The following is a 27,036-nucleotide window of genomic DNA, read 5'->3' as shown; positions in this document are numbered from 1 at the left end:
TTATCTAAAAAATATATATTTCTACATATTTTCAATGAATATTGCAATGAACCTTGACACTGAGTCAGCTGGATAAGAAATGGTATTAGCCCTTGATAGAAACAGGTCAGCATGTACATCCATGCAATCTGAACAGGTTGTGTAATGTTGGCAGTTCAAGTTTTGTATCTTAATATTGAAATCCAGACAAAACTTTGTTTGGATTGTTCCAAAACCTTGGAAAATTTAGTCACAAAAGTCAGCAGGTTAAATGAGTAAGTTAAGTTGTTTGAAACGTTTATATGATACCTGATAATACAATGAATTAATACAACATTAAACAGTGACTACCGTATTTGTTACTTACAGTATGAGTTGATAATAAACAATGGATTGAATAACAATTTTTATCTTCACATATCAAGATTATATACATGTACGTCTATCAACTATGCATATATTTAGTTCTAATTCTCATTTTTATCGGGAAATAGGACAGTTGCGTTTTTCAAACATATATAACAAAAGCAAGTTAAAGAAAAAAAGTTAAATTTTTTTTAACTATAATTAATCTGAACACTCGATGAAATCGTATACATGAGTGTTAAATTGAACTAACATCACTACTATTTAATCACATGTGTCACATGATTTAACATTTACAAATCTTTTTGTCTTACACTCACCATGGATGTTAATATGAGATTGATTCTTTCGTGTTTGATTCTTATAAAGGTAAGTTAATTTGCTGAATGTTCTTCATATAGGTTAGTTGGTTCTAAAACACAAAGAATAGTATTAAAATGTGGGTAGCCTAAATGTATTTGACCTAAATTTTTGTGTGTGTAAATTTGTCTGTGGTAACTGAATTCTTCTATATTTTTTATTTTTGTTGTTACTCTACTTACGTATTCTAATGACAGTACTATATATAGAATACTTTAAATGATGCTATAAATATGAATTAAATTTATTTAGCTTATCAGAACCACTTTAAACAGTTAATTTACTATCATTCCATGGTATATATCACCTCCTTTTTATACGTATCTATTGAACTAAACATATTATAAAGTTAGGATACACATTAAATCTACAAAAAGTAATTTGATTTAAGTCTCCTGGATTGTACTAATGACACTATTTTCATGTTTCAAGTCTACAAATTATCTAACTTTCCTAAATTTGAAAAAAAAAATACAGGGAACTAATAAATAAATTTTAACAGTGTCAGTTTGACCCATGTAAAAGTACTCCTCATGGCCTATCTCTGTTACAAAATGGCCACGTAAAATTTAGAATTTTATTTATCTTATTTGCGGTAGAATGTTTAAAATCTTGCAAAAAAAAATAAAAACATTTCTAAAACATTTTCTTTATGATACAAAATTTAAATTTTTGGGTGATAATTATTTTCCTTCTATTCATTACTTTTTGTCAAGTGAAGAAAAATATTTTGTTATATGGTAATGAACCGTTTAAATATGTTGGGAGGTCAATTTCAAAGCAATATTTAAAATGTAGCTATAATTTGGTTCAATACCGAATACTAAATGTTTACTTTATCTGGATTCATAATAACAGCATAAATAACCTAAAGTAAAACAAATATAAGTTTACTCTTTGCCAAAAGAAAAACAAAGTTTTCAATTATCAATTTACATATGTATATCAAGTAAGTCCACAACACTTAGTTAACAGACTTTGTTTAAACCAATCCATCGGACTTTCTTACATTGTCCTGTTTAATTCTAACCCAGAGTGTAAAAAGTTCATTTAATCCGGTGTTATCGTTATCTTCAAAGAATCTCTCTATTTTAGACCATACATATTTATGCCCACAAAAATATATCGGATATTTAGTGTTGTGTTTTTGGTTTTTCAAAGTGTCCAAGTACAGTACCTAAATAATGATATATAGTTTATTAGTCCACAGGGATTATTGACTCCAACACCTTTTTTGTTCTGAAAATTGAATATTGTGCTATCTCAGGTATTATCTAGAACAATTTATTTATTAGAAATATTTCTTGGTTTTCATTGTTCTTGAGGGATCTACCTTTCTAAGTATCCCTCGCATCGATACCATCATAATCAATACATTTAATTGTTGTTTTTTTTAAACAGATATACAGAAAGTAAAGTTGATTGGCCTTCCTTAGTAACTATATTTCAGCATGAATATTTTACTAAAACGAAAATTAAAAATACAATTGTAAGAGGAAATAGATCTTTGACTGGTAATGTTACATGACAATTGTCCCGCTTCTGGTTGATGATGGTTTCAAAATTGCATCTCCAACCACCTTTTTTTAGACACAGACAGACACCCGAGTAGATCAACCGGTCTTCAGTAACCTTTCTTACAGCTATAAATGCAAATACCCTGGTGGGATTTAAGGGCGCAGTGGCGAAAGACAAGTTATTCAACATTTACCTCTCGCCATTTTGGCACCTAGAACCAATAATATACGAACTATACTTCAACTGAATATAACTTTTGCACTGTTTTCAAAACGTACCAAACGTAAAATACAAAATGGTATTAATTTAAGCAGCAAGGTTGTTTTCCAATCACCTAAAAATCTAAAGCTGTAGTTATAATTAAGATGGGGAAAAATCAGAACATATATGAGGTACTTTTTCTTCCAGTCGTCCCTTAAACTGATAACTACAGTTGAACAGGAAATTTAAAAAAGCATCATTATACTATCACAGTTCAGGATCTGGATCTGAACCTCTACTAATTCAAAAATTGCATGACCATTCAGATATCAGAAATGTTCACATAAAAATATCGTATTTTGTTTGGACCGTAGTTAATATTAACACAAACTATGATAGGCAAATTCCTTCGGAATTAATGAGAAAATGTGGAATTACTTAATTGTTTTTGACTTACTCTACACTCATTTGCATACAAATTTATTTACTTTGGTATTTTACTCATTTGACATTATTGACAAATTATGTATCACAATTAGAATTGACCACACAATGGTTTACTTTTTTTGTAATTTATAATTTATATTTAAGAAAAATGTGGCTTCGTGTTAATAGCGGAAAGTCAAGAAGTTTTGATTCCAGAATTGTGATTTTTAAACGCTTTTGCCCAGTGTCTGTTGTGTCCATTTCATAAATGGATCAACAAAAGTGTTCGAGACTGGATGAAATTGACATAACGGCATATGGACTTGTCATTGAATGATACTCCATACAAATATTCGAGTATCCAAAGGCAAAACGCATTTTATCCATCGTGTAGTCAATATATTTCTGCATATTTTAATACCAAATATTCCAATAAATTGCTTTAAAAAGTTCACAAAAATTTTCTGTTACCAAGAGCACATTTTCTTTTGCAACTTAGTATAGTATTACAATAACATCGAAAAAAAAAGAATACATAGAGCACATGACAGTAGCAAAACATTTTTGAGCACATTTTTGTACTAATTGATCAACGATTTAACAAAATATGAACGTTTTAGACACCACAAATTGTCTTTTTATCCACATGTTTTTTTTCTTTCCCTTTGTTGCAGTTATTGATGTTTTGTACCTGCGGGAAAGCTCGTTGATGAACAAGTGCATTTGTAGTTTCTGCAATTGAATGTCTGAAAGAAAAGGAATATAATTCATAATTGCCTAGTCATAATTAAGAATGCTTAATTCAAGTGACATGTGATTGTCAGTGATATAATTATATGATTATTAGCTAAAGTATACTCTATATGATTTACAAAGAATTAGATAAGATTAACCTTTAAGTTGATATATATGTACTATCATAATATTTAAAATTGATCCATAGTCAGTTTTAACAAATGCCTAATTTACATGTTTTTACCATTTACTAGTTGCAACTTACTTTTACACAGGTGTGTGATGCCGGTGTTATTGTCAGTGTTACTATACACTCCTTTTCAAACCCCAATGGAACATGTTACGCCGATAGTACATCAAACAGAAAGTGTTGTGATGGGCCGCAAAGATCAAATTGTCAGACGGGCGATACGTGTGATACATATTTCGACATTTGTGTGGGCATGTACGTTTAATTTATTCTCTATGAGAGCAATAATAAAATGAGCCGCGTCATGACAAAACCAACATAATGGGTTTGTGACCAGCATGGATCCAGACCAGCCTGCGCATCCGCGCAGTCTGATCAGGATCCATGCTGTTCGCTATCAGTTTCTCAACTTGTAATAGAGTTAGTAAGCGAATAGCATGGATCCTGATGAGACTGCGCGGAAGCGCAGGCTGGTCTGGATCCATGCTGGTCGCAAACCCACTATGTTGGTTTTGTCATGACGCGGCTCAAATGTCATATAACCTTATCGTTAGCAATGTCATCTTTTAAGACCTGATATACCAGGAACGCATATATACCTTCCTGATTTTCCTAATATATTTGGGAAAACGTGGTTTAAAGCTAAAATTAATGTCTCAATGTTTAGAATAAATCTTTAACAAGTTGAATTTCGGTACATTCTAACAAACACTGATATTTATCATACATTCATTAGCAGTCGTTCTTCTTTAAAAATCTTCGCAAACCCACTATGTTGGTTTTGTCATGACGCGGCTCAAATGTCATATAACCTTATCGTTAGCAATGTCATCTTTTAACACCTGATTTACCAGGAACGCATATATACCTTCCTGATTTTCCTAATATATTTGGGAAAACGTGGTTTAAAGCTAAAATTGATGTCTCAATGTTTAGAATAAATCTTTAACAAGTTGAATTTCGGTACATTCTAACAAACACTGATATTTATCATACATTCATTAGCAGTCGTTCTTCTTTAAAAATCTTCACTTAAACGTATATTCATCAGAGAACTTTATGAATTTTGAATTTACAGTTTTTATTTAAGATAATTCTGCATTTCGAAATATCATGATAAAGCTCGCAATTCAATAATTTGTGTGTTTGGTAAAATATCAGTGTTTGTGTCAGCCATCAAAAGTATAGTGCAGATACTTGACTGACATTTTACATCTTTCTACAGATATAAGTTTTACAAATAGGATTTTTTTAAAGAGAATCCACTCCGATTTTTTGACATGAAGGGATAATTGATCCAATAAATGTAGGTCCAGATCAATAATTTGTGTGCAAAAGTCAGATCATTCACTCATCGTTTTACTAGAATATTTATTCTAATTGTGAAAAGCGACCCAACATTAAGACTGTTGCAACGTTTATCACTCAAATCAAATTAACACTGGTTAAAATACGATTTTCCATTTATTTCTGGGTATATTTCAATTATCTTTTGCAAATATTTCTGTTTAGTGCAGATCTATAATAAGAAAATTCAATTTTATGTTTTTAGTCTTTTAGAACTCAGTGGGGTTCCTTCAGGGTACTTGAAAAAAAATGAAAGAAAACAAACATCGATATATTTTCTTAGAATTCAGTGGATAGATATGACCTATAAAACAACTACTTACGGTTATTTTAAAAAGAAACGATTTATATTTATATCTTTTTTATTGGTAGATTTATATGTTACTTTCAGAATGGAGCCTGATTGGGGTTGCAAAGGAGCTTTCTTCCAAACAAAACCATTACAGAATACAAATACCATTAGTAATCTATCCATGATGGAGAGTAAATCGGATTTCTGGGGACCTGTAAGTTACAAGACTTTGTTTGCTATCATCACATAATAGATCTATGACTAGCACTATCTTATGTTTTAATGGTGATGATAGAATTTCTCAGTGCCTAAATATGAGGAGAAGCCGAAGAAAAATCGTGTTACATATGAGTAGTATGAAAGATTAAAAAGTTTATATACGTGTATGGAATTTATCTCGAAATGTATCTGTAAATCGCAACTTTTATGGTGAACATGTCATTCTTTCATACAATATATTCCTGCAATTTGTGCATGCTTTAGAAATGAACATATATCCATCCAAAAGTAAGTATAACTAGTTGTTGTTGGCAGCATATAATTATACATTTCATATCAAGTTTACTCGTACACATCTAATTAATAGCGTATTTATCTGTGTCCATCTACTACAGGGTATGAGTATATTTGTGTTTATAAGAGACGATGATTCATTTGGTACACCAGTTATCAAGAAACATGAGCACATTGACACGTTAATAGACGAGATAAAATTCATACCATCTCCTGACCAAACATCGTCCCAACCTTACCCCTTTGCATGGCAAGGTAGAGCAAGGTAAGTCTACTGGTATGAAGTATGATACATTCTTACCATACCCTGACCAAACTTAGTCCGAGTTTTATCCATTTGAATGGCAAGGTAAAATAAGGCAAGTCTAAGAATTATCATATTATCATATTTAATCATCCCCTTATAAAACTTAACAAAGCCTTATTTGAATGAGGTGGAACAAGTAGACCTATGAACTTTCATATATCTGCTTCTTGTGGTGTCTTATTTAAATGCGTTCTTTCTTTTCAATGTTATATATGAGTAGTCTCGGACAGTGACAGGTGAAGATAATCATCGTTTCATTAGTCTAAATTTTGGATTTTATCATAATTATATCACTGATAATCACTCGCGTTAAACGTTATATGCATTCAGGCATTTCTGGTCTATAAATTCTCATTTTTTTATTTATTTTTTTTTGGGCGGGGGGGTTGGGTAAAAAAAAATTAAATGGACGGAAATCAACACAAATGAATTATCACGTATGCTGAAAATTCTTAGTTTTCAGTAAAGGTTTTAATGAACGTGGTGACAATATTGAGTTTAATCAAATGTACAATATGATAAACAAAATAAAAGGAGAAGAAAGTATGTTATCTTTTGATTTAAATCAGAACAGAGATAAAATGAAGATAATGGGAGACAACTACGACAGTCGTCTCCCGACAAAGCATGAGATGATTATTTAACTTCGTGGCGAGACTGTAAATTTGATAAAGCATGATGTAACTGTGTGAGTCTTAAAAACAAACCATAATAATTATTTGTATAATGTGTAAAAGCATAATGTTTTATGTGTTTAGAGACAAGCAGTATCAACTACGAGATATTCTCTGAGCTAAATTGCGCTTATAGGAACCTAGATATAAGGGCATTTATTCAACTGCGCTTTTATTATAACCATAATATTTAACAAATAAATGATTTTTAAAAATAACTGCAATTTTTTAACATATTTGTTACAAATCTGGCCTCAAAACGTAAATAATGGCTTGTTTTTGTTTAGTCCCAACATTCGGTCAGGTGCTTTAGCAGCAGCACATAAATATATTTGGAAGGGTATTTGAGTAAGAACAAGATTTTATACAGTTTTCAGTCCGGTTTTAGACGCGGTTTTTCTACAGACACGTGTCTTATCCATTTATCTGATTTTGTAAAATTTCAAATGGATAAAGGTAACATGGTGGGAATGGTTCTCCTTGATTTGCAGAAAGCGTTCGACACGGTCAATCATAGTATTTTATTAATGAAACTGAATGCAATTTGCCTCAGTTCTGATGCTGTCCGATTGTTTCAATCTTATCTTTCAGATACGCAACAGTTAGTTCAGGTATCTGGTGTTTATTCCAGCCAAGGATACCCCAAGGATCAATATTGGGCCCCCTTCTATTTTTAATTTATGTTAATGATCTGTCGGCTGTTGTTAAAAACAAACTTTTATTGTATGCCGACGACTCTGGGATTCTTGTGTGTGGTAAAAGTACTTCCGACATTGAATCTCTTTTATCACTTGAGATGGAGTATGTTAGTGAATGGCTTGTCGATAACAAGCTTTCACTCCATCTTGGCAAAACAGAATTTATTCTGTTTGGTTCAAAACCAAGGTTAAGGTCAAAAGGCAATTTAAATATTTCATGTAATGGTATAAATATCCAGGCTACCAACTCAGTTAAATATCTCGGTGCAACTTTGGACCAGAACCTTTCCTGTGAAGAAATTGCACGGTCAGTGGTTACGAAAGCAAATGCCCGGCTGAAATACTTGTATAGGAAAAGTCAATTCTTGGATCTCCACACTAGGAAACTCTTGGTCATGTCCTTAATTCAATGCCATTTTGATTATGTTTGTTCTTTTTGGTACCCAAGTTTGACTCAGTATTGGAAGAAAAGGCTCCAAACAACCCAGAATAAATTGGTTCGTTTTGTTTTGAATAAGGACAGCAGGTCACATGTTGGGCCAGAGCAATTTAAGGTTCTTAACTGGTTACCGGTCTCCAAAAGAGTTGATCAGATAACTCTTTGCCATGTCCATAAAATAAAGTCTGACACAGCCCCAAAATACCTTAAGGAGCATTTTGTACCCCTTAATCAGGTCCATGACCGCTGTACCAGGTCCAGAGTGTCTGCACTTTCATCATCAGATTCCTGTGTAAGCTATTCTTTTAGTGACACAGGACGATTTTCTTTACCAAAGGTAGGAAGCTTTGGTAGAAAATCTTTTACTTTTAATGGTATTTCACTATGGAACGGCCTTCCTCAAAATCTTAGAAATATTCAATCTTCCCACACCTTCAAGCATGCCATCAAAACCCATTTAATGGCCAGTTAATTTTAGTTTATTTTTCAATAGTATTTGAATCTTTTAATAGTCTTAATAGAGTCCCAGATTTTACTTATTCTTAAGTTTAAGCACAACACACATATGTTGTGTCCTTTAGTAATTTACCCATTTTTAGCTTGCACATTTAACGTTTTATAATATTTTTATTAAATTTTTACAGTTTGACTGACAATTTCTGTGATGCACTATTTCATGATTTATTGATGTGATACAATATGAACTAACTGTGATTTTAATGTGATACAAACTTGGACTGTGATATATTGTGATCTCAACTAAATTATTGCAATTTATGCCTTATTAGTAAAAGAATTTATTTCAATTTCATACAAATTAACATGACTTTCTGTGTCATGCCTCCAATGTCAGGGACCACAATAGAAATAAGAGGAATCCTTTCCACTTTTTTTGTGTTATCCCTGGTATTGGTGGGCACTACATGGCTCATATATTTATATTTTGTCGTATACTTATGTCATGTGATATTTCTAGTCTCTTTAATATTTTGATTATTGTTATATGTATTGTATCATTATGCATCATTATGTCATTGCCATGTCATGTACACTTTTACCGAATAAAATTATTTATTATAATTATATTTTATTTATACATGTATATACAAATGTATGCCAAAATGATTTCAGTCATCTTATACAAGTTATGTTGTTATCATATTTTTGGATAAATCACTTTCAGAGCGGTTGTTGATTTCTCCGTTTTTGTAAAAAGAAACGCTAACTTTATATATGAGTACAACATAGTCGTGTGGTTTGATTAAATCATTGTAATATCAGTATTAAAATGATATTCGTCATCGAAATGATGTCGTTTACAACATTTACACAATTAATTTTTTCTGCAATGTTTTAAAGTTTATTGTATATGTATTCGTGTTTGTATCATTTTATTGTGTATAGATTGAATATAAGTGTATCAGTATGGTGTGACAAAGATTATTATGGGGAGTTTTGTAGCAGTTATTGTAGAGGCATCAGTCCAATGGCTGTGTGCGAGTCCACCGGTAAACTGTCGTGCCAACCTTCAGGTAAATATAACAATGTTTTAACAAATCACGAATAACGTTTTCTTAAAAACGTAGACATCGCACTTGCAACATCATCTTTTAGACAATGTTATTATTGTAAAAATCAATAGTTAATATAGAGAGTTAATATAGAGAGTTGATCAAAATGCATTGAAGGAAAAGATTGTCCCTCATAAGTCATGTAAAATGCTTTTAATAAAGAACAGGTTGTGTGTTTATAGTCTTGAGTTATTGCTGCTATCTTATTACGTTCATAAGTCATGCAAGAACTTGAGATCAATAATGTGCAATTATTGCAGTTTTTTACTGATTTTTGGTAGTATAAGAATATATATATACTGAACAGTTTTCAACTTGTAGTCTACATGGTCACCTTTTTATAATTAGTAATTTGTTTATTATAACAAAGTCGTAAACAAAATTGCAAAAAAAATCTCATTAAATCAATGGTTTTAAAGTTTTTCAATAAATATCTGGTCTATCAGATCTGCAAAAATAACAAAAGAGAATACTAAACGTGAATATTTGGGTCAATTATATCAATGGTAATGTTACATCACGTGGTTGAAATGTATGTGAGCCGCGTCACGACAAAACCAACATAGTGGGTTTGCGACCAGCATGGATCCAGACCAGCCTGCGCATCCGCGCAGTCTGATCAGGATCCATGCTGTTCGCTTACAGACCCTTTAACAAGTAGAAAAACTGATAGCGAACAGCATGGATCCTGATCAGACTGCGCGGATGTGCAGGCTGGTCTGGATCCATGCTTGTCGCAAACCCATTATGTTGGTTTTGTCATGACGCGGCTCATATATTGTTCGTTATGTCTCGACAGATGCTCTATTACTTGAATTCAAAAACCAGACAAAGAAAGATCAATTACCGGATATAGATTTGAATGCTCACAGATTTATGCAAGATAAAGTTTGTTCAGGAGAGCAACTCAGTTTACAGTATCCAGCTCTTGACACAAACACGTGAGTTTCATAAAAATGTTGATATGTTAAACTTATATATTGCTGTATTTAAGGAAAGCAACCAGAAAAAAGGTTAAAATATAAAAAACAAATGTTTTTTTTTTCAATTGACTCAATCTTAGTCTATGACATGCAGGTGCAAACTTTCTTTCTCTTTTTTTTCTGTGTAGGAAAATATGTTGTCCATTTTATGATTATATAGAAAATTAAACTTATTAGAATCCGAAAAGTCTGGGATCTATTTGAAATGGCGATGTAATTTACCAACAACTGGGGGAAATCCACCCGGAGCCATTGTTACAATATCAAAACTCGTCAGTCAGTCTAAATGTCTACAAACAACTTTTAATTTTGCACGATTTCAGTAATACGTTCACGTTCATAGCTGACTGTGGGAATCATCAAATAACACCTCTCGTGTTTGATTCAGTTTTGAAGCTCCAAAAACCTTCTAACCTCAAGAATTATTTCAACAACGGTGTTATAACCGGACCAGCTGTGAGCCCTACCGGATACGGAGAGGTAAATGAGCCGCGTCACTACAATACCAACATAGTGCGTTTGCGGCCAGCATGGATCAAGACCAGCCTGCGCATCCGCGCAGTCTGATGAGGATCCATGCTGTTCGCTTACCAACTCTACTACAAGTAGAGAAAATGATAGCGAACTGCATGGATCCTGATCAGACTGCACGGATGCGCAGGCTGGTCTGGATCCATGCTGGTCGCAAACCCATTATGTCGGTTTTGTCATGACACGGCTCAAATCACTTGAATACTTCGTAAGAAATAAAACTATTTTTATTCATTCAAAAATACTCACATTTGTTGTCACTTTCTGTCCAAACTCCAAAACAGTGGAAAACTTCAAAATATTTAAGACCTTGAAGCACGTTTGAATTTTCCCAGTTTTTATCTGCTTATAAAATGTTAAATATATATTTATGATATTCCACTTTGAAAGATATGAAATATAATGTATTCAATCGGTAAATTAAGTTTTTAAAATATTCAAAAAAAAATAGATGACACGGAAATGCAAAATGTCACAATGTCATATTTTCTGAATTAATAATTTTTTCGTTAAGGCATGTTGTGTATTTTAATATGAATAGTGTAGCATGATGAGTAAACTGTAACATGATACTCTAGGTGCGTACAGCTCCTTTATAATAGAGAGTTCCCTAGATCTTAATATACTACCATCACGGACACTGATATGTAAACACATGTATCATATAATATAGTTTAGATAATAAACGTAGTTAGAGCACATATATATTTATGTCGTTCATAAACCCATGACATAACATGGTGTCAGAACTGGAAAGATAATAATTCTTAAAGACGGAATATTTTAAATAGTATAATTATAATTCCTAAGGAAAGAATATTATATAAAAAGGAAAATCATTCCTAATGACGGAATATTAATAAATGTGCTAAACATTCTTTAAAAAAGGACAGACATAAACTATAATTCCTTCTTGTTGGAATATTACATTAACATTTCCTTAAGTGCTGGAATATTATAAAAAAATGAATTTAAGTGGTATCCCGCAACCTCAAATGGACTGGACATCAACCAATCTTGTAGAAGAATTCGCAAAATTTCAAGAGCACTGTGAATTAGTATTTAAAGGACCCTTGAAAGAGCAAGAAGAAGATGTCCATGTTACAATGCTATTGCTTTATATGGGTTCCAAGGGAAGAGAAATATATAGAGCCGCCAATTTATCTAATGCAGATAGAAAAGAAACAAAAAAGATCTTCCAAAAAGTCCGAGAACACATCGCTCCCATAATTAACCCAATATTTAGCCGCTATCAATTCAATAATATCACACAAGGCGAAAAAACTATGGAACAATTCATCACAATAATAAAAAACAAGGTTGCAGAGTGTGATTTTGGAACAATGAAAGATGACATGATCAGAGATAGAATTATATTTGGTGTGTCATCCACGAAATTGAGAGAAAGGCTTTTGCAAGTAGGGAAAGATCTGAAATTAGACACGGCAACAAAAATTTGCCAGGAATTCGAATATGCTGCATCTCAAATAAAAATGTTCAATAACGTCCAAGAAAGTGCTCCGGTACATGCAGTATCAAGACCGAAGGGACGGATGCCTAGCCGTTCATCGGGCATCCAAGGTCGTTCGTCTCGGAACCCTTCATCGATGAATCCAGGTCGATATACAGAAACATCAAGCAATCCAGGTCGCACTGGGGAACGGTCACACAGTACAAAATGTAACAAATGTGGAAATCAACATATTGACAAGCAGCGTTGTCCAGCAAAAGGCACACAATGTAACAATTGTAAAAAATGGAACCACTGGAGCAATGTTTGTAAATCTAGAACAGTGAATGAAATTTCAAATTTAAGTTCTGAATTATAAATTGACTGTGTAGAAAATGTGGACAGTCTTGACTGTGTAACAGTAAAAAATGGGCAGATGTTTACAGAAATATTAATTGGATATAGTAAAAAGGCCGTGCAAATGAAGTTAGACACTGGCTCTCAGGTAAACATTTTGCCATTATCTACCTTTCAAGGTTTAGGAATCAAGGCACCACTTGAAAAGCCCACATCTAAATTGACCGCCTACAATGGCAATTCCTTGCATAGCAAAGGGCAAATCACTCTCCCTTGTTCTCATGCTGTTTCAGGTCAAGCAAAAAATGTCACGTTTCATGTCGTAGACACGAAATCCCCACCACTATTAGGTTGCGAGTCGTGCTTGGGCTTTAAGCTCATAGAATTTACTCATTCTGTACAAAATGATTATAATCATAGAAATAAAGAGGCATTTCTTACTAAAGAGTCCCTTTTGACGGATTATGCCCAGGTTTTTGATGTCATAGGGTTCATTGAACGCCGCCTTTCCTTGTTGATCTTGTTTATCATATTTTACTCCCCGGGGAATGTAACATTCATGTTGACCCAAATGCTACACCAGTTGTTCATCCTCCCCGTAGGATTCCAGTTGCTTTACAAGATAAAGTGAAACAGGAACTTACAAGAATGGAAAAAATGGGAGTAATTGCTAAGATTTCAACACCCACTGAATGGTGTAATAATTTAGTTGTTACTGAAAAAAGTAATGGCGATATACGTCTTTGTTTAGACCCTCGTTCGCTGAATAGTGCAATTAAGCGTACACTCTACCCGCTCAAAACACTTGATGACGTATTACATAAGTTTGGTAATGCAAAGTATTTCACTAAATTGGACTTAACTAGTGCTTACTGGTCAATACAATTATCTGAAGAGTCGTCATATTTGACTGCATTTAACAGTCCATTGGGGGTCTTCAGGTATCTTCGATGTCCAGGTAACGGATTAAACGTATCAGGTGAATTTTTTGGGTTTTCGCGGCCCTTGAAGGTAGGCACTGATAGGTCCTCGAAGGGGCTAGCTACAATTGTTGATGATATTTTGTGTATGGGGTTCCACGAGGGAAAGTCATGACCGAAAATTTTAAGTAGCTGTCCTTGAACGTGCTTTAAACAAAGGCATTCGTTTTCGAATTTCAGAAAGTGGAAGCAGGTCTCACCGAGGATTTAGTGTTATTTTGGTTCACGTGTTTAAACTGCAGGAAGGCTTAAAGGCCGGATCCCGCCAAAAATTTGAGGGCCATTTAAAAGGATATGAGAAACCACCACATCCTCAAAAGTTGAACTACAGGTGGTATTAGGCACGAGGGTTAAAATTATCTCAGTCGTTATGTTCTGACAATTTAATCAGAGATTACCGCTCCTATGAGAGAGTTATTGCATAAGGACACTATATTCACGTGGCAAAAAGCCTCAAAGTCATTCCTTTGAAAAAATGAAAGAAGTCATTTGTAAGGACACATGTTTAGCTTATTATGACCCAACAAATCCCTTGACATTGCAAGTTGATTCTTCTTCAAAATCTTTAGGGGCAGTAATCCTTCAGGAAAAACGTCCTATAGCATTTGCGTCCCGTAGCTTAACTGAATCACAGAGAAATATGGGTCAAATTTCTAAAGAATTATTATCTATTGTCTTTGGATTTACGAAATTTTATCAGTACTGCTATGGCCGTGATGTCATTGTAGAAAAATGACCATCTCCCTATACAGGGATTTGCTGAAAAAAGCCTATGCATTCAATACCTGCTAGGTTGCAGCGTTTAGTCTTGAAATTAACTCCATATAGGTTTCAGTTTCGTCACATGTCCGGTAAGAAAATCCCATTAGCAGATGGACTTAGCAAAAACGCCAGTCCGGAAACAAGCCCAGAACTTAATGAGGGTATTGAGGCACACGTTTGCATGGTTATCTCATCTTTACCCGTGTCAGATAGAAAACTTGAGGAAATCAGGTTACACACAAAACAAGATGAACAATTATGTACATTACAACAAACAATAAAGTTTGGTTGGCCTAAGTACAAAAAGGCTTGTCATCAGTTAATTGCAGCCTTTTGGAACTATAGGGATGAGTTATCTGAGGTTAATGGTTTAATAATGAAAGGAGAAAAAATCGTCATGCCCAGGTCACTCAGATCTGAAATGTTAAAGGTGCTGCATTCCAGTCATCTGGGTGCGCAGAAATGTCTTAGTAGAGCAAGGTCAATAATGTTTTGGCCGGGAATTTCATATGATATAATTGCAATGGTAAATCAATGTCAGATTTGTCTGGTCATCGCAACAGAAGGAGCCATTAATCAGCTCTGAAATCCCAGACTATCCGTTTCAAATTGCAGGGTGTGACTTGTTCTCACTTAATGAGAAAAATTTCATGGTCATGTCCGACTACTATTCTAGGTATCCCATAGTTCATGAACTTTCAAACATAAAAAGTTCAACTGTTATTTCCCACATGAAAAATATCATGTCACATTGGGGCATATGTGAGAAAATAGTCACTTTTTCTAGTCAAGAATTTGAGGAGTTTTCAAAGTCATGGGATTTTGTACATGTAAAATGTAGTCCATATCATAACCAAACAAATGGTTTGGCTGAGGCGATGGTTAAAGTTGCCAAACGTATACTTAGAAAGGCAAAAGATGATAATTCTGATCCGAGAATAGGATTTTTAGAATATCGTTCTACTCCTCTCGCTGATATAGGAAATTTCAGTCCAGCGCAGTTAGTCCAATCACGACAACTTCGTTCTATCCTTCCCACTGTAAGGGAAAACCTTATACCACGGGTACCGCCCCCAGATGTTGTCAAACAAAAAATCGCAGAATCCAAGGTCAAATCTAAGCATTACTATGATAAAAATGCTAAACCTCTGTCTCCCTTAAATGTTGGAGATCCCGCTAGAATTCAACGTCTAGACAAGTCCTGGAGTCCCGCTGTTGTAATTAAAAATCACAGCGATAGGTCCTATATTGTTGAAACAGAAAACGGACAACAATATCGCAGAAATCGTAAAGATTTGTTGAAATCTAAAGAATCACCTTTATTGACACATGGTGCTTTGAATTCTGGCCTTGAAATGTCAGTTAATGACAGAATGATTAACGTAGGGTCATAGCGTACCGATAGCAATAAACAGCCTGTGGTTTTGAATCCTCCGGATAATGCTAATTATTTCACTCGCGCAGGCAGAAAGGTGAAGCCACGTGCTGTAATAGACTTGTAAATAGACAGTGATTGTTTGTAATGAAGAAATTTACAGTATTAATCATGATTAGTACATGTTATAAACGACTCATGATAATGAACATTTATTAACTACATGTTACTGTAATCATCATCTAATATAAAGTTTTTCTTCCTTGAATTTATTTAAGCGTTATTCAAATAATCTATGCGGTTATACTTTATATAAAATTATGTTTAAATATAACAGTAATTTTGTAAAAGATGGAAGATGTAGCATGATGAGTAAGCTGTAACATGATACTCTAGGTGCGTACAGCTTCTTTATAATAGAGAGTTCCCTAGATCTTAATATACTACCATCACGGACACTGATATGTAAACACATGTATCATATAATATAGTTTAGATAATAAACGTAGTTAGAGCACATATATATTTATGTCGTTCATAAACCCATGACGTAACAAATAGTATTTTACAATTTTTCCTTCATTGTTGATGACAGGCAAGTTTGAAAAAAGATTCCATAGTAAAAAATGTAGACCTGAAAAGTTCCCCCGTACTTCACCTCAATGTTGTTACATTTTTCTGGTCATTCGAGATCTTTGGGTCCAGCACTTTTAAGTGTTGAGAATTGAGTATCGCTCAAGCCGGTGCTAGGGATGTTGCACTTATTCATTACCGGGGCATACCTCATCTAGAGACTCAATCAAACCGAGTCTGCAATTTTCATGTAATTTTGCTGTTTTTATGCTTCCGAGGGATCACTTTTCTCCAGATGTTAAAAAATATTACTCTTTCTTCAGACTTTGATTCCAAATTTCTTACTGAAATTACATTTACGACATGTTATAATAAGATGTAACTATTCTTGAATCATTTTTGTTTTGTACATTTAAGTAATTATTTTCAGCATATCATTTCAAACATTTACATTGGAGTGGAAATAAAAACATTAGCAAATCCAAAGGGTACCTCATACAACGGTGATTTAACCAGCGGTGCCAGACGGTGCTGTGATGAACCAAAGACCGAACATTGCGAATTCGCTACAGATCTATGTGATCTACAAGTGTCGGTTTGTATCGGAGAGTATGTATCAAACTTACTGTGTTATTAAAAGAAATAATATAAATTATTTTGTTGTGATCTTAACATTTATAAATTGCACAGAACATGTCATTTTAGTAAAATAATATGCATTTCGCTTATGGTGATCAACTCGAGATTTTAAAATTAATCATAAATTATCTTTCTATTAAACCGACTTTATTTTATGTCTTGCTTTTTTTCCTTACACAAGAATCCTGCAAGATGACTGTATTGGAGCAGTGACAATTTCCCCTACATTTGTAAACACTAGTTCTATATCAACATGTGGACCAACATTGCTAGACCTTACTAATAACAAAGCAAGTGTATCACATCCAATGATTGGAGGATTCCGTCTTACTAAGGTAAAGCTATTCAATACATATTCAATACATTTGTCTAACTTATTTATCATGAAGAAAAGATCATCAGAAATGCAAATGAAATAAGGTTAAACATCATATATTAAATGTTAAATAAAATACAACAAGTGTGATGAGCAAAGTATGTATATTTTACTTTAATTGCTTGAGTAGGATATTTCAAATTAATCAATAAATAAATCAATTAATTAAGATTTATTTTATCACTAAAGTTTGTATTGCAGGAAGCAGTCTAACTACATAGTAAGTGATTAGACATACCATCATTATAAACATTCTCGTTAATTTAACAGAATCAAACATCGATCAAAGTACTCGTCAAAGATAGTGATTTAAATGGAAGTGCGTCAGACATTATAGATGTTCTTACCAAGAATATTACAGTTCAGCCTGGACCGAATGTAACACATGCAAAGAGTTTTGATGTTAAAATCAGTAATATTGCATCGTAAGTTATTAATTACTTTATTATTGTAACATATTTAGATATATAACTACAATACCTAGAAAACGATGCATATATTCTGTATTATTATTTTTTTAATTGAATTGAAAATGTTTTTCTATGTCAAAAAAACTTATCAGAATTAGAGATATACTATTTTTACTTGCAGGATAACTTTGAGATTGTTATTTTGGTGTGCACCAGGACACTCAGGTCCTTTATGCCATGCTGATCATGGCACCGACAGGTGTGATCCAGGTATGCTACTGCTTCCAGTAGTTAGAATTAAATACATTCTCCAAATTAACTTGATATAAATTTCTATTTAATGACATCTTCTTACTTTGTATATTATATAAATATTAAATTAACTTTCTTACAATTGAGCATTTGCCCAAATACAATGGTGCACTGCCTTGGAACGTGGAACACAGTGTTCGAATGGGCAAAGGGGGATGAACGGGGTATTATATACTTTTTACAAACAATAGTATACTCTAAAACTAAACAATACGTTAAATGAAACCATAATACAAAATGCAATATAAAGACTTTGTTTTGGCAGTTGTTTTCTTTTTATTAATGTCCAATGTAAATTGCACCTGAATATTAAGTAAAAAAGGACTTTCATTTTTTCCAGGATGGTACGGTGACGAATGTGAAATATCTTTAAATGCGTGTAGTCCAAATCCTTGCAAACACGGGGGTAAATGCACACTTTTGCCTAACAATGGGTTTAACTGTTCCTGTGATCCCGGCTACACAGGGTCTTCTTGTGAGCAAGATGTTGATGAATGTGCATTACACATATGCCAGAACAATGCCACGTGCCAAAATACAAACGGTGCATTCAATTGTCATTGTTCGTCTCTTTGGACCGGGTTTATTTGCACGGAAGACAAAGTTCCATCATGTGATCCAAATCCATGTTCTCAAGGAACTTGTATAGTTGATGAATCTCAGAAAGAAGACTTTAGGTGTAAATGTATAGAAGGTTGGACAGGTAAATATTGTAATGAAAAGAATCAATGTGAAAATGGCGATGCTCGTACAATAAATGGGATTGAAACATGTACTTGCCACAAAGGTTTTCAAGGAACTACATGTAGCGAAGACATAGATGAGTGTCTTTCCCAACCTTGTCATGATGGCGGCCAATGTCACAATCATGTCGGAAATTATTCCTGCACGTGCGCCCTAGGCTATGGAGGGAATCAGTGCGCGACTATTGTTGGGGCATGCGCAGGTATTAATTGCTTAAACAATGGTACTTGCCTAGATATTGGAGGATCGCAATTTTTTTGTATGTGTTCTTTAAATTATACTGGTAACTACTGTGAAACAAAAATAAGAAACCGTTGTGACAATATCCATTGTCAACATAACGGAACCTGCCAACAAAGTGCCCATGATTTCATGTGTAATTGTACAAAATTCTGGTCAGGTAGAACATGTGACAGTGATATCAATGAATGTGCTAAGTCTGTATGTAAAAACGGTGGGCTTTGTGAGAACAAACCTGGTTCTTACAGATGTGACTGCCCAAATGGTTGGACGGGAAATGATTGTTCGGTAGATATGAATGAATGTGAAGGTCCGTTCAAGCTTTGCAAATATGGCAATTGTTTAAATAGTCCAGGTAGTTATAAGTGCAATTGTTCAAAGGGTTTTACTGGACCACACTGTCTTACAAGGTCGCCATCATGTGTTAATGTAACTTGCAGTGGACATGGAAATTGTGAAGAACGTTCGAATGGGCATGCTTGTATTTGCGATGCAGGTTTTACAGGAATAGATTGCGAAACCGATATCAATGAATGCAGCCAGAATATGTGTGGTGCACATTCGATTAATTGTAGCAATAAGTTCGGATCCTATAATTGCACGTGCAAAAATGGATGGCAAGGACAGAATTGCCTTCAAGACATAGATGAGTGCTCAACTCTTGATATGCCTTGTTCTGGAAATGGTATATGTACAAATTTACCAGGAAGCTACAAATGTTCATGTTTTCCAGGATTTTCAGGGAATGATTGCTCAATATTTATAAATGTTTGCCAAAGCTTGAAGTGCAGAAATAATGGTACTTGTATTGTGAAAAATTCAGAATCAAAATGTGCATGCGCGAAAGGATGGACAGGAATTTTATGTGAACAAGATGTGGACGAGTGTGAAACTATAATGCCTTGTTTGAATTCTGGAATATGTGAAAATATTGATGGGTCCTTTTATTGTAGGTGTTACGGTGGTTGGACCGGAAATATATGTGAGACTGATGTAAACGAATGTTTAGACCATGTATGTAAAAACAGCGGTATATGTCAAAATACTCCTGGAAGTTTTAACTGCGGATGTCAAACTGGGTGGATCGGAATGACATGTGAAGTAAAAAATATCAAATCCCTCGCAGGTGAAGTATATTATTGGTTAATCTTTTTTAAATGCAAACATATGTATAATAGTTAAGGAATAAGGTTTAAAACACGATTCCTGTTCATACTTGTATTTATTTATGCTTCATTTATTATCATTATTAAAATCAACTTCTTATTGTCTTTCAAACAAGAAAGGAAGAAGATTCTGTTTATACCGGTAAATTATTTGCCTTTCAATTTTCAGGGGAGCTAGTGAATTTTGTGTTCCAGAAAAATATATCAAAAGATTTAGTTCAACCTTCTGTTACTTTCGTGTACAAGTTTTTAGAGGACTATATTTTCAACAGTTCAGATATTCATTTCCATCTACAATCTGTTCAGTAAGTAGATTCTCTTTCTTTTTCTTCTTTGTATATATGATAAAACATAAAAATAACTTCTTCTATCGTTTGTTTAAGAACATTTAATACTTAAAGGTAACTGAATGCTTAATATTTTAACGTCATAGAAGAAAATTTCAATTGAGTTACAAGGCATCGAGCCTATAAAATCATCAGAAACTTTCATACCAATATTATATTTATTTTGAAAATGTCAACTGATATCTATATCTTATACACTAGACTTCGAGGACAGTTTTAATAATATCATGTCGGAATGGCTCCATTAATTAAAATTACTTTCAGTACATTTTATACTTGACTTTAAGAATGATCCAGTATCATCCAAAACAGACGATATTTTGAGTCAGTGAAATTTTTCAATACCGAAAAGAAAACATATTGTAACAAGTTTTATTAAGTGCTTATTTTATATTTCACGCCCTCTAACTTTTTATTTGACCGCGTTTAACATTAATTTCACAGAATTTTCAAATGTAGCTATTGAATTGTATTGTAATCAATCATCATATATTATCAATGTTACATATTGTTGTTCTTTCCAGGGCAAATAACTTTCAGTTCAAAGCACAGTGTAATGGACACTCTGTAACGACAGATCAAATCAAAGACGCTCTCAATCTCGTGTCCAATGACACATTACCTCATTTATTTCCGTCTCCTTTAATTAATGTACAAGATGTCGACTCATCATACAAAACTAGTTCTGTTTCACCAGTATCAGCGAAATCTACATCTGAATACAAATATTCCAAGAAACCAACAACTCAGGTTAGAAAATCATTAAACTTGAATTCTTTTAGTTCTATTAAATATCTGTTCACATTGTCATTCGCATAACCAGTAGATATTTAATAAGTCTTAAATGGTCAGAATTCACGTAAAAAACCAGTCATTCAATTAACACCATTATTGTTAACACTAATATATTTTATAATCAATATCATTCTTGTTAACAGTATTGTATCATTAATATCATTATTTTTAACACTTATATTATGCTGATCATTACAGAGTTGGTTGCCTGGACATATACCTATCGTTGCCGGGTGTGGAGCTGCGTTCCTTGTTGTTGTATTAATTATTGTTGCTCTTGGAATTTATAAACATAGGTTTGTATTAATTCTTGTTGCTCTAAGAATTTATAAATATAGGTTTGTATTAATTCTTGTTGCTCTAGGAATTTATAAATATAGGTTTGTATTAATTCTTGTTGCTCTTGGAATTTATAAATATAGGTTTGTATTAATTCTTGTTGCTCTAGGAATTTATAAATATAGGTTTGTATTAATTCTTGTTGCTCTAGGAATTTATAAATATAGGTTTGTATTAATTCTTGTTGCTCTTGGAATTTATAAATATAGGTTTGTATTAATTCTTGTTGCTCTAGGACTTTATAAATATAGGTTTGTATTAATTCTTGTTGCTCTAGGAATTTATAAATATAGGTTTGTATTAATTCTTGTTGCTCTTGGAATTTATAAATATAGGTTTGTATTAATTCTTGTTGCTCTTGGAATTTATAAATATAGGTTTGTATTAATTCTTGTTGCTCTTGGAATTTATAAATATAGGTTTGTATTAATTCTTGTTGCTCTAGGAATTTATAAATATAGGTTTGTATTAATTCTTGTTGCTCTAGGAATTTATAAATATAGGTTTGTATTAATTCTTATCGCTCTAGGAATTTATAAATATAGGTTTGTTATCCCAAATCATTCTATAAAGGGCAGGTTCAAACCAAATTTACGTTGGTTTTTGTGTTTTATAACATATTACAGGTACCTGTTTTATGTGTTGATTTTCTGTTTTTTATTTTTCTTTCCAGTATGAAATATTTTTCTCGAATGGTGTCTCATTTATTTTTTAATGTTATGTGGGTGTATAAGTCGAACACGATAACGTTTGCATTAATCGGTCATACCATTATGATATAATGGGTTGTGCAAGTTATTCAGTTATTTACACTTTGCATTTTATTGCAATATAGAAGAATAAAAGTGGATATGGAAACGTAAAACTGAGTAGCGTAGTGGTTAGAGAGTTCAGATTATGAGGAGAAAGTTTAGATTTTTTTCCGAGTTAAAATCTGCAATTGTGCAATATTTTTATGTTTGTATGTTTTTTACTTTCAAAAAACGTTTTCATATTCTCTTATAAACCTGTGATCTATAATTTTGTACAATTTTAAGTTAAACTTACAACGGTTAAATAGCAAAATTGAATGTATTTGATTTAAACAGTCATTGAACAGATTGAATAGTATTGTCAATTTAATGCTATCTAAAACTCTGAATTCAATTTGCTACATTTTTTACAATTTCGGCTCAATTGTATATTTAAATATTCAAATATCTTCCAATCCTCATTTATCACTCTAATTACGGCTGTGCGGGTTGCCTCTAACTTAACATGTCGGAAGCGAATGTTTGTAAAACTAAATGTTCTCAAATACCGGTAGTATTGTATGAACTAAATTCACGAGGAACTAAAATCCAGATCTTTGAAAAAAATGTAAAAAAAAAAACAACAAAAAATATAAGAAAAGAAAAAATGCCCTTTCTTATAAAATATAGGAATTTATAAATATAGGTTTGTATTAATTCTTGTTGCTCTAGGAATTTATAAATATAGGTTTGTATTAATTCTTGTTGCTCTAGGAATTTATAAATATAGGTTTGTATTAATTCTTGTTGCTCTAGGAATTTATAAATATAGGTTTGTATTAATTCTTGTTGCTCTAGGAATTTATAAATATAGGTTTGTATTAATTCTTGTTGCTCTTGGAATTTATAAATATAGGTTTGTATTAATTCTTGTTGCTCTAGGAATTTATAAATATAGGTTTGTATTAATTCTTGTTGCTCTCTAGGAATTTATAAATATAGGTTTGTATTAATTCTTGTTGCTCTTGGAATTTATAAATATAGGTTTGTATTAATTCTTGTTGCTCTAGGACTTTATAAATATAGGTTTGTATTAATTCTTGTTGCTCTAGGAATTTATAAATATAGGTTTGTATTAATTCTTATCGCTCTAGGAATTTATAAATATAGGTTTGTTATCCCAAATCATTCTATAAAGGGCAGGTTCAAACCAAATTTACGTTGGTTTTTGTGTTTTATAACATATTACAGGTACCTGTTTTATGTGTTGATTTTCTGTTTTTTATTTTTCTTTCCAGTATGAATATTTTTCTCGAATGGTGTCTCATTTATTTTTTAATGTTATGTGGGTGTATAAGTCGAACACGATAACGTTTGCATTAATCGGTCATACCATTATGATATAATGGGTTGTGCAAGTTATTCAGTTATTTACACTTTGCATTTTATTGCGATATAGAAGAATAAAAGTGGATATGGAAACGTAAAACTGAGTATCGTAGTGGTTAGAGAGTTCAGATTATGAGGAGAAAGTTTAGATTTTTTTCCGAGTTCAAATCTGCAATTGTGCAAAATTTTTATGTTTGTATGTTTTTTACTTTCAAAAAACATTTTCATATTCTCTTATAAACCTTTGATCTATAATTTTGTACAATTTTAAGTTAAACTTTCAACGGTTAAATAGCAAAATTGAATGTATTTGATTTAAACAGTCATTGAACAGATTGAATAGTATTGTCAATTTAATGCTATCTAAAACTCTGAATTCAATTTGCTACATTTTTTACAATTTCGGCTCAATTGTATATTTATCTATTCAAATATCTTCCAATCCTCAAGCATCACTCTAATCACGACTGTGCGGGTTGCCTCTAACTTAACATGTCGGAAGCGAATGTTTGTAAAACTAAATGTTCTCAAATACCGGTAGTATTGTATGAACTAAATTCACGAGGAACTAAAATCCAGATCTTTGAAAAAAAATGTAAAAAAAACAACAAAAAATATAAGAAAAGAAAAAATGCCCTTTCCAGGAATCGAACGAGGGTCTTTACACTGAGATAAGCCAACGCTCAACCACTACGCTAATACGCTGAACTGTTAAAAATGAGTAATTATTTTGGTGATTAAAGATTTAGGCGATAAATAATATGCTTTTGTATAAGAATTATCGACACCCGTATTTGTCAATATTGATGTAAACAGATAATGAAAGGAATAGCGAATTTGAGCTGTAATTTCTGTTTAGTTGTGATCACAAAATTTCAGTTTAATTTGCATAAGTGAATGAAATTTCCCTTAAAAAAAGGACATGACTTTAATTTGTTTTTCAGGATTGGTAAAATAAAAGTTGGTGAAGGAGATGGGTTTTTTAATCCTTCCTACACGAGGGAGTTGCAGTTATATGATGAGAGATGAGAAGATCTAGTTGTTCATCATATCTACATTATAAAATAACAAAATCAAATTGTCAATTATTTGTTTTAGGCAAAAACACAGATATTAAAACATATAATATAGTGTTTGAGTGCAAGATTATTGTTTTTTTAGAGTATTGTATTATATAAGTGCCTAATGTCAAATATTTACTTACAAAGGTACGTACCTGTTTTTTTTAGAAAGAGAAACATGTATTTTATACAATTTAATAATTGATTAAGAGCATGTTTGGTGATCATCACCAGTAAAAAAGCGTTGAATATGAAATAATTTGTCATAAAAGTAGCTAAATGTATACAACTTTATATTTTGACTTCTGTATCAATATATTTGTAAAAAAAACTATAAAATACTGTAATTACTTTAGATGTACTGAAGTTTTAAATGCAAAAAAGCAAACACTGGTTCAACTTTATGATGAACCTTTTGTTATTGAAAACTGTTAACAGGACGCCAAAAAGAGTTTTTAAAAAATGAAAATATTATCATTGTTTGGGTATAATTTAATGAATCTTTAAGAATCACTACTCGTTGTTTTTTTTTCATTTTGAACAAATTTATCGCAATATTATGTCAATATTTATCTCACATTGTTATCGTTGTTGTTGTTGTTGTTGTAGTCATGTGATTTTAGATGTATTGTAACATTTGGAGAAAAATCTAGTCAAAACGAATTTGCATATGTTTTCTTACATATATATGGAATTATATCAATAAATTTGTTTTTATAATATTAATGTCTATGCTGTTGTGTTATTCAATAAAAAAATCTTAATTGTTAAAATCTGTTGTTTATTATTTGTCTATACACAAACTCTTTAAGTTGTTATTAATTAATATATTTATGTTAAGACGTGAAATATATTCCATTCTTTAAATGCTTATCCATTTAGGTTGTTCTAGGCAAATATTTTCAAGTAAAGGATAAAAAACAACAGATGAGTTTCAGTCTTTCTTTTGAAATGCAAAACTGAGAAACTAATTTGCTCGTTGCTGTTTTTAAACGTATTTATATCAGGATGTGCTCATGTCATTTATTTTGAAAAAAAAAAAGAATATTAGGGATCTTGGACATATCGTCCTAAATAAAATGTTGCATGAAGTTGTATCATGCCACCACCAGCTCGTGATTTGCCTTTTAATCCAAAGATGACATAAGTAGCAAAAATACATATATATGCAATTCTTATAGTAATAACATCTCTTGCATAACTGCCTTATACATTTTTTGTATTACTTTGTATTGAATGAAATAGATATGAACTTATCATGTGTTGAGAAAACTTGTTTCAAAAGCGAGATTATTTATCTACTATTAAATGCAAATGTATAATTTTTTTCTTTTAGTTTTGAACAATGTTGTACTATAACTCCATATAGGAAGATAATGTATTGTTATGGAGTGTCCTCTTAGGTCGTATGATAATAAATAATCAACTGACAATATCGGGCTAGAAAGATAATTTTCCGCTTGAAACAATATTTTATTTTGCTCACAGCTGGCATATTCTTTATATTAAGGCAGGGCAGAATTGTAAATGAAATTGTTTAGGAATTTTTTTAAGAAACTTTAATAAATACCTTATATTGTTTATTCTGTTGTCACACCGTGTATATCCAGTAACGCAGGCATGTGAAAATAAAGTATGAATTGTGCAATCGTAATGCAGAATTGTGCAATGCTACGGCCGAAACGACCACCCCGCTAAATAATTAGACTTGTATCTTTTATCGTAAATCAAATTAAAAGAAGTAAATTATCGTATACTGTTGCTGAGAAATTATGTTAAAAATCTCGTTTAACATATTGTATGATTAGCAAATTGAAAGTGACCTTATTGTTTTGAAAATATATGACTGAGACCATTTCA

General features: G+C 32.3%; 1 protein-coding gene across 1 annotated transcript; it reads left to right on the top strand.

Moving 5' to 3' along the window:
• The first annotated feature begins 481 nt into the window (after window positions 1–481).
• On the top strand, window positions 482–25,922 carry LOC132744785 (fibropellin-1-like). Its single transcript, XM_060733564.1, has 16 exons — window positions 482–714; window positions 3,861–4,030; window positions 5,514–5,628; window positions 6,029–6,192; window positions 9,450–9,577; window positions 10,416–10,557; window positions 10,923–11,079; window positions 17,058–17,236; window positions 17,448–17,601; window positions 17,913–18,067; window positions 18,234–18,322; window positions 18,705–20,474; window positions 20,684–20,819; window positions 21,386–21,611; window positions 21,855–21,952; window positions 25,060–25,922. The coding sequence occupies exons 1-16, from the start codon at window positions 667–669 to the stop codon at window positions 25,142–25,144; spliced, it is 3,816 nt and encodes a 1,271-aa protein (XP_060589547.1). The 5' UTR covers window positions 482–666; the 3' UTR covers window positions 25,145–25,922.
• Window positions 25,923–27,036: the final 1,114 nt, after the last annotated feature.

This window comes from Ruditapes philippinarum, unplaced genomic scaffold (genome assembly GCF_026571515.1).
Source record: "Ruditapes philippinarum isolate M1 unplaced genomic scaffold, ASM2657151v2 ctg3307_1_1_1_1, whole genome shotgun sequence".
Taxonomy (NCBI): Eukaryota; Metazoa; Mollusca; class Bivalvia; order Venerida; family Veneridae; genus Ruditapes; species Ruditapes philippinarum.
The sequence above is the reverse complement of the archived record's forward strand: the minus strand, read 5'-3'. Positions and strand labels throughout refer to the sequence as shown.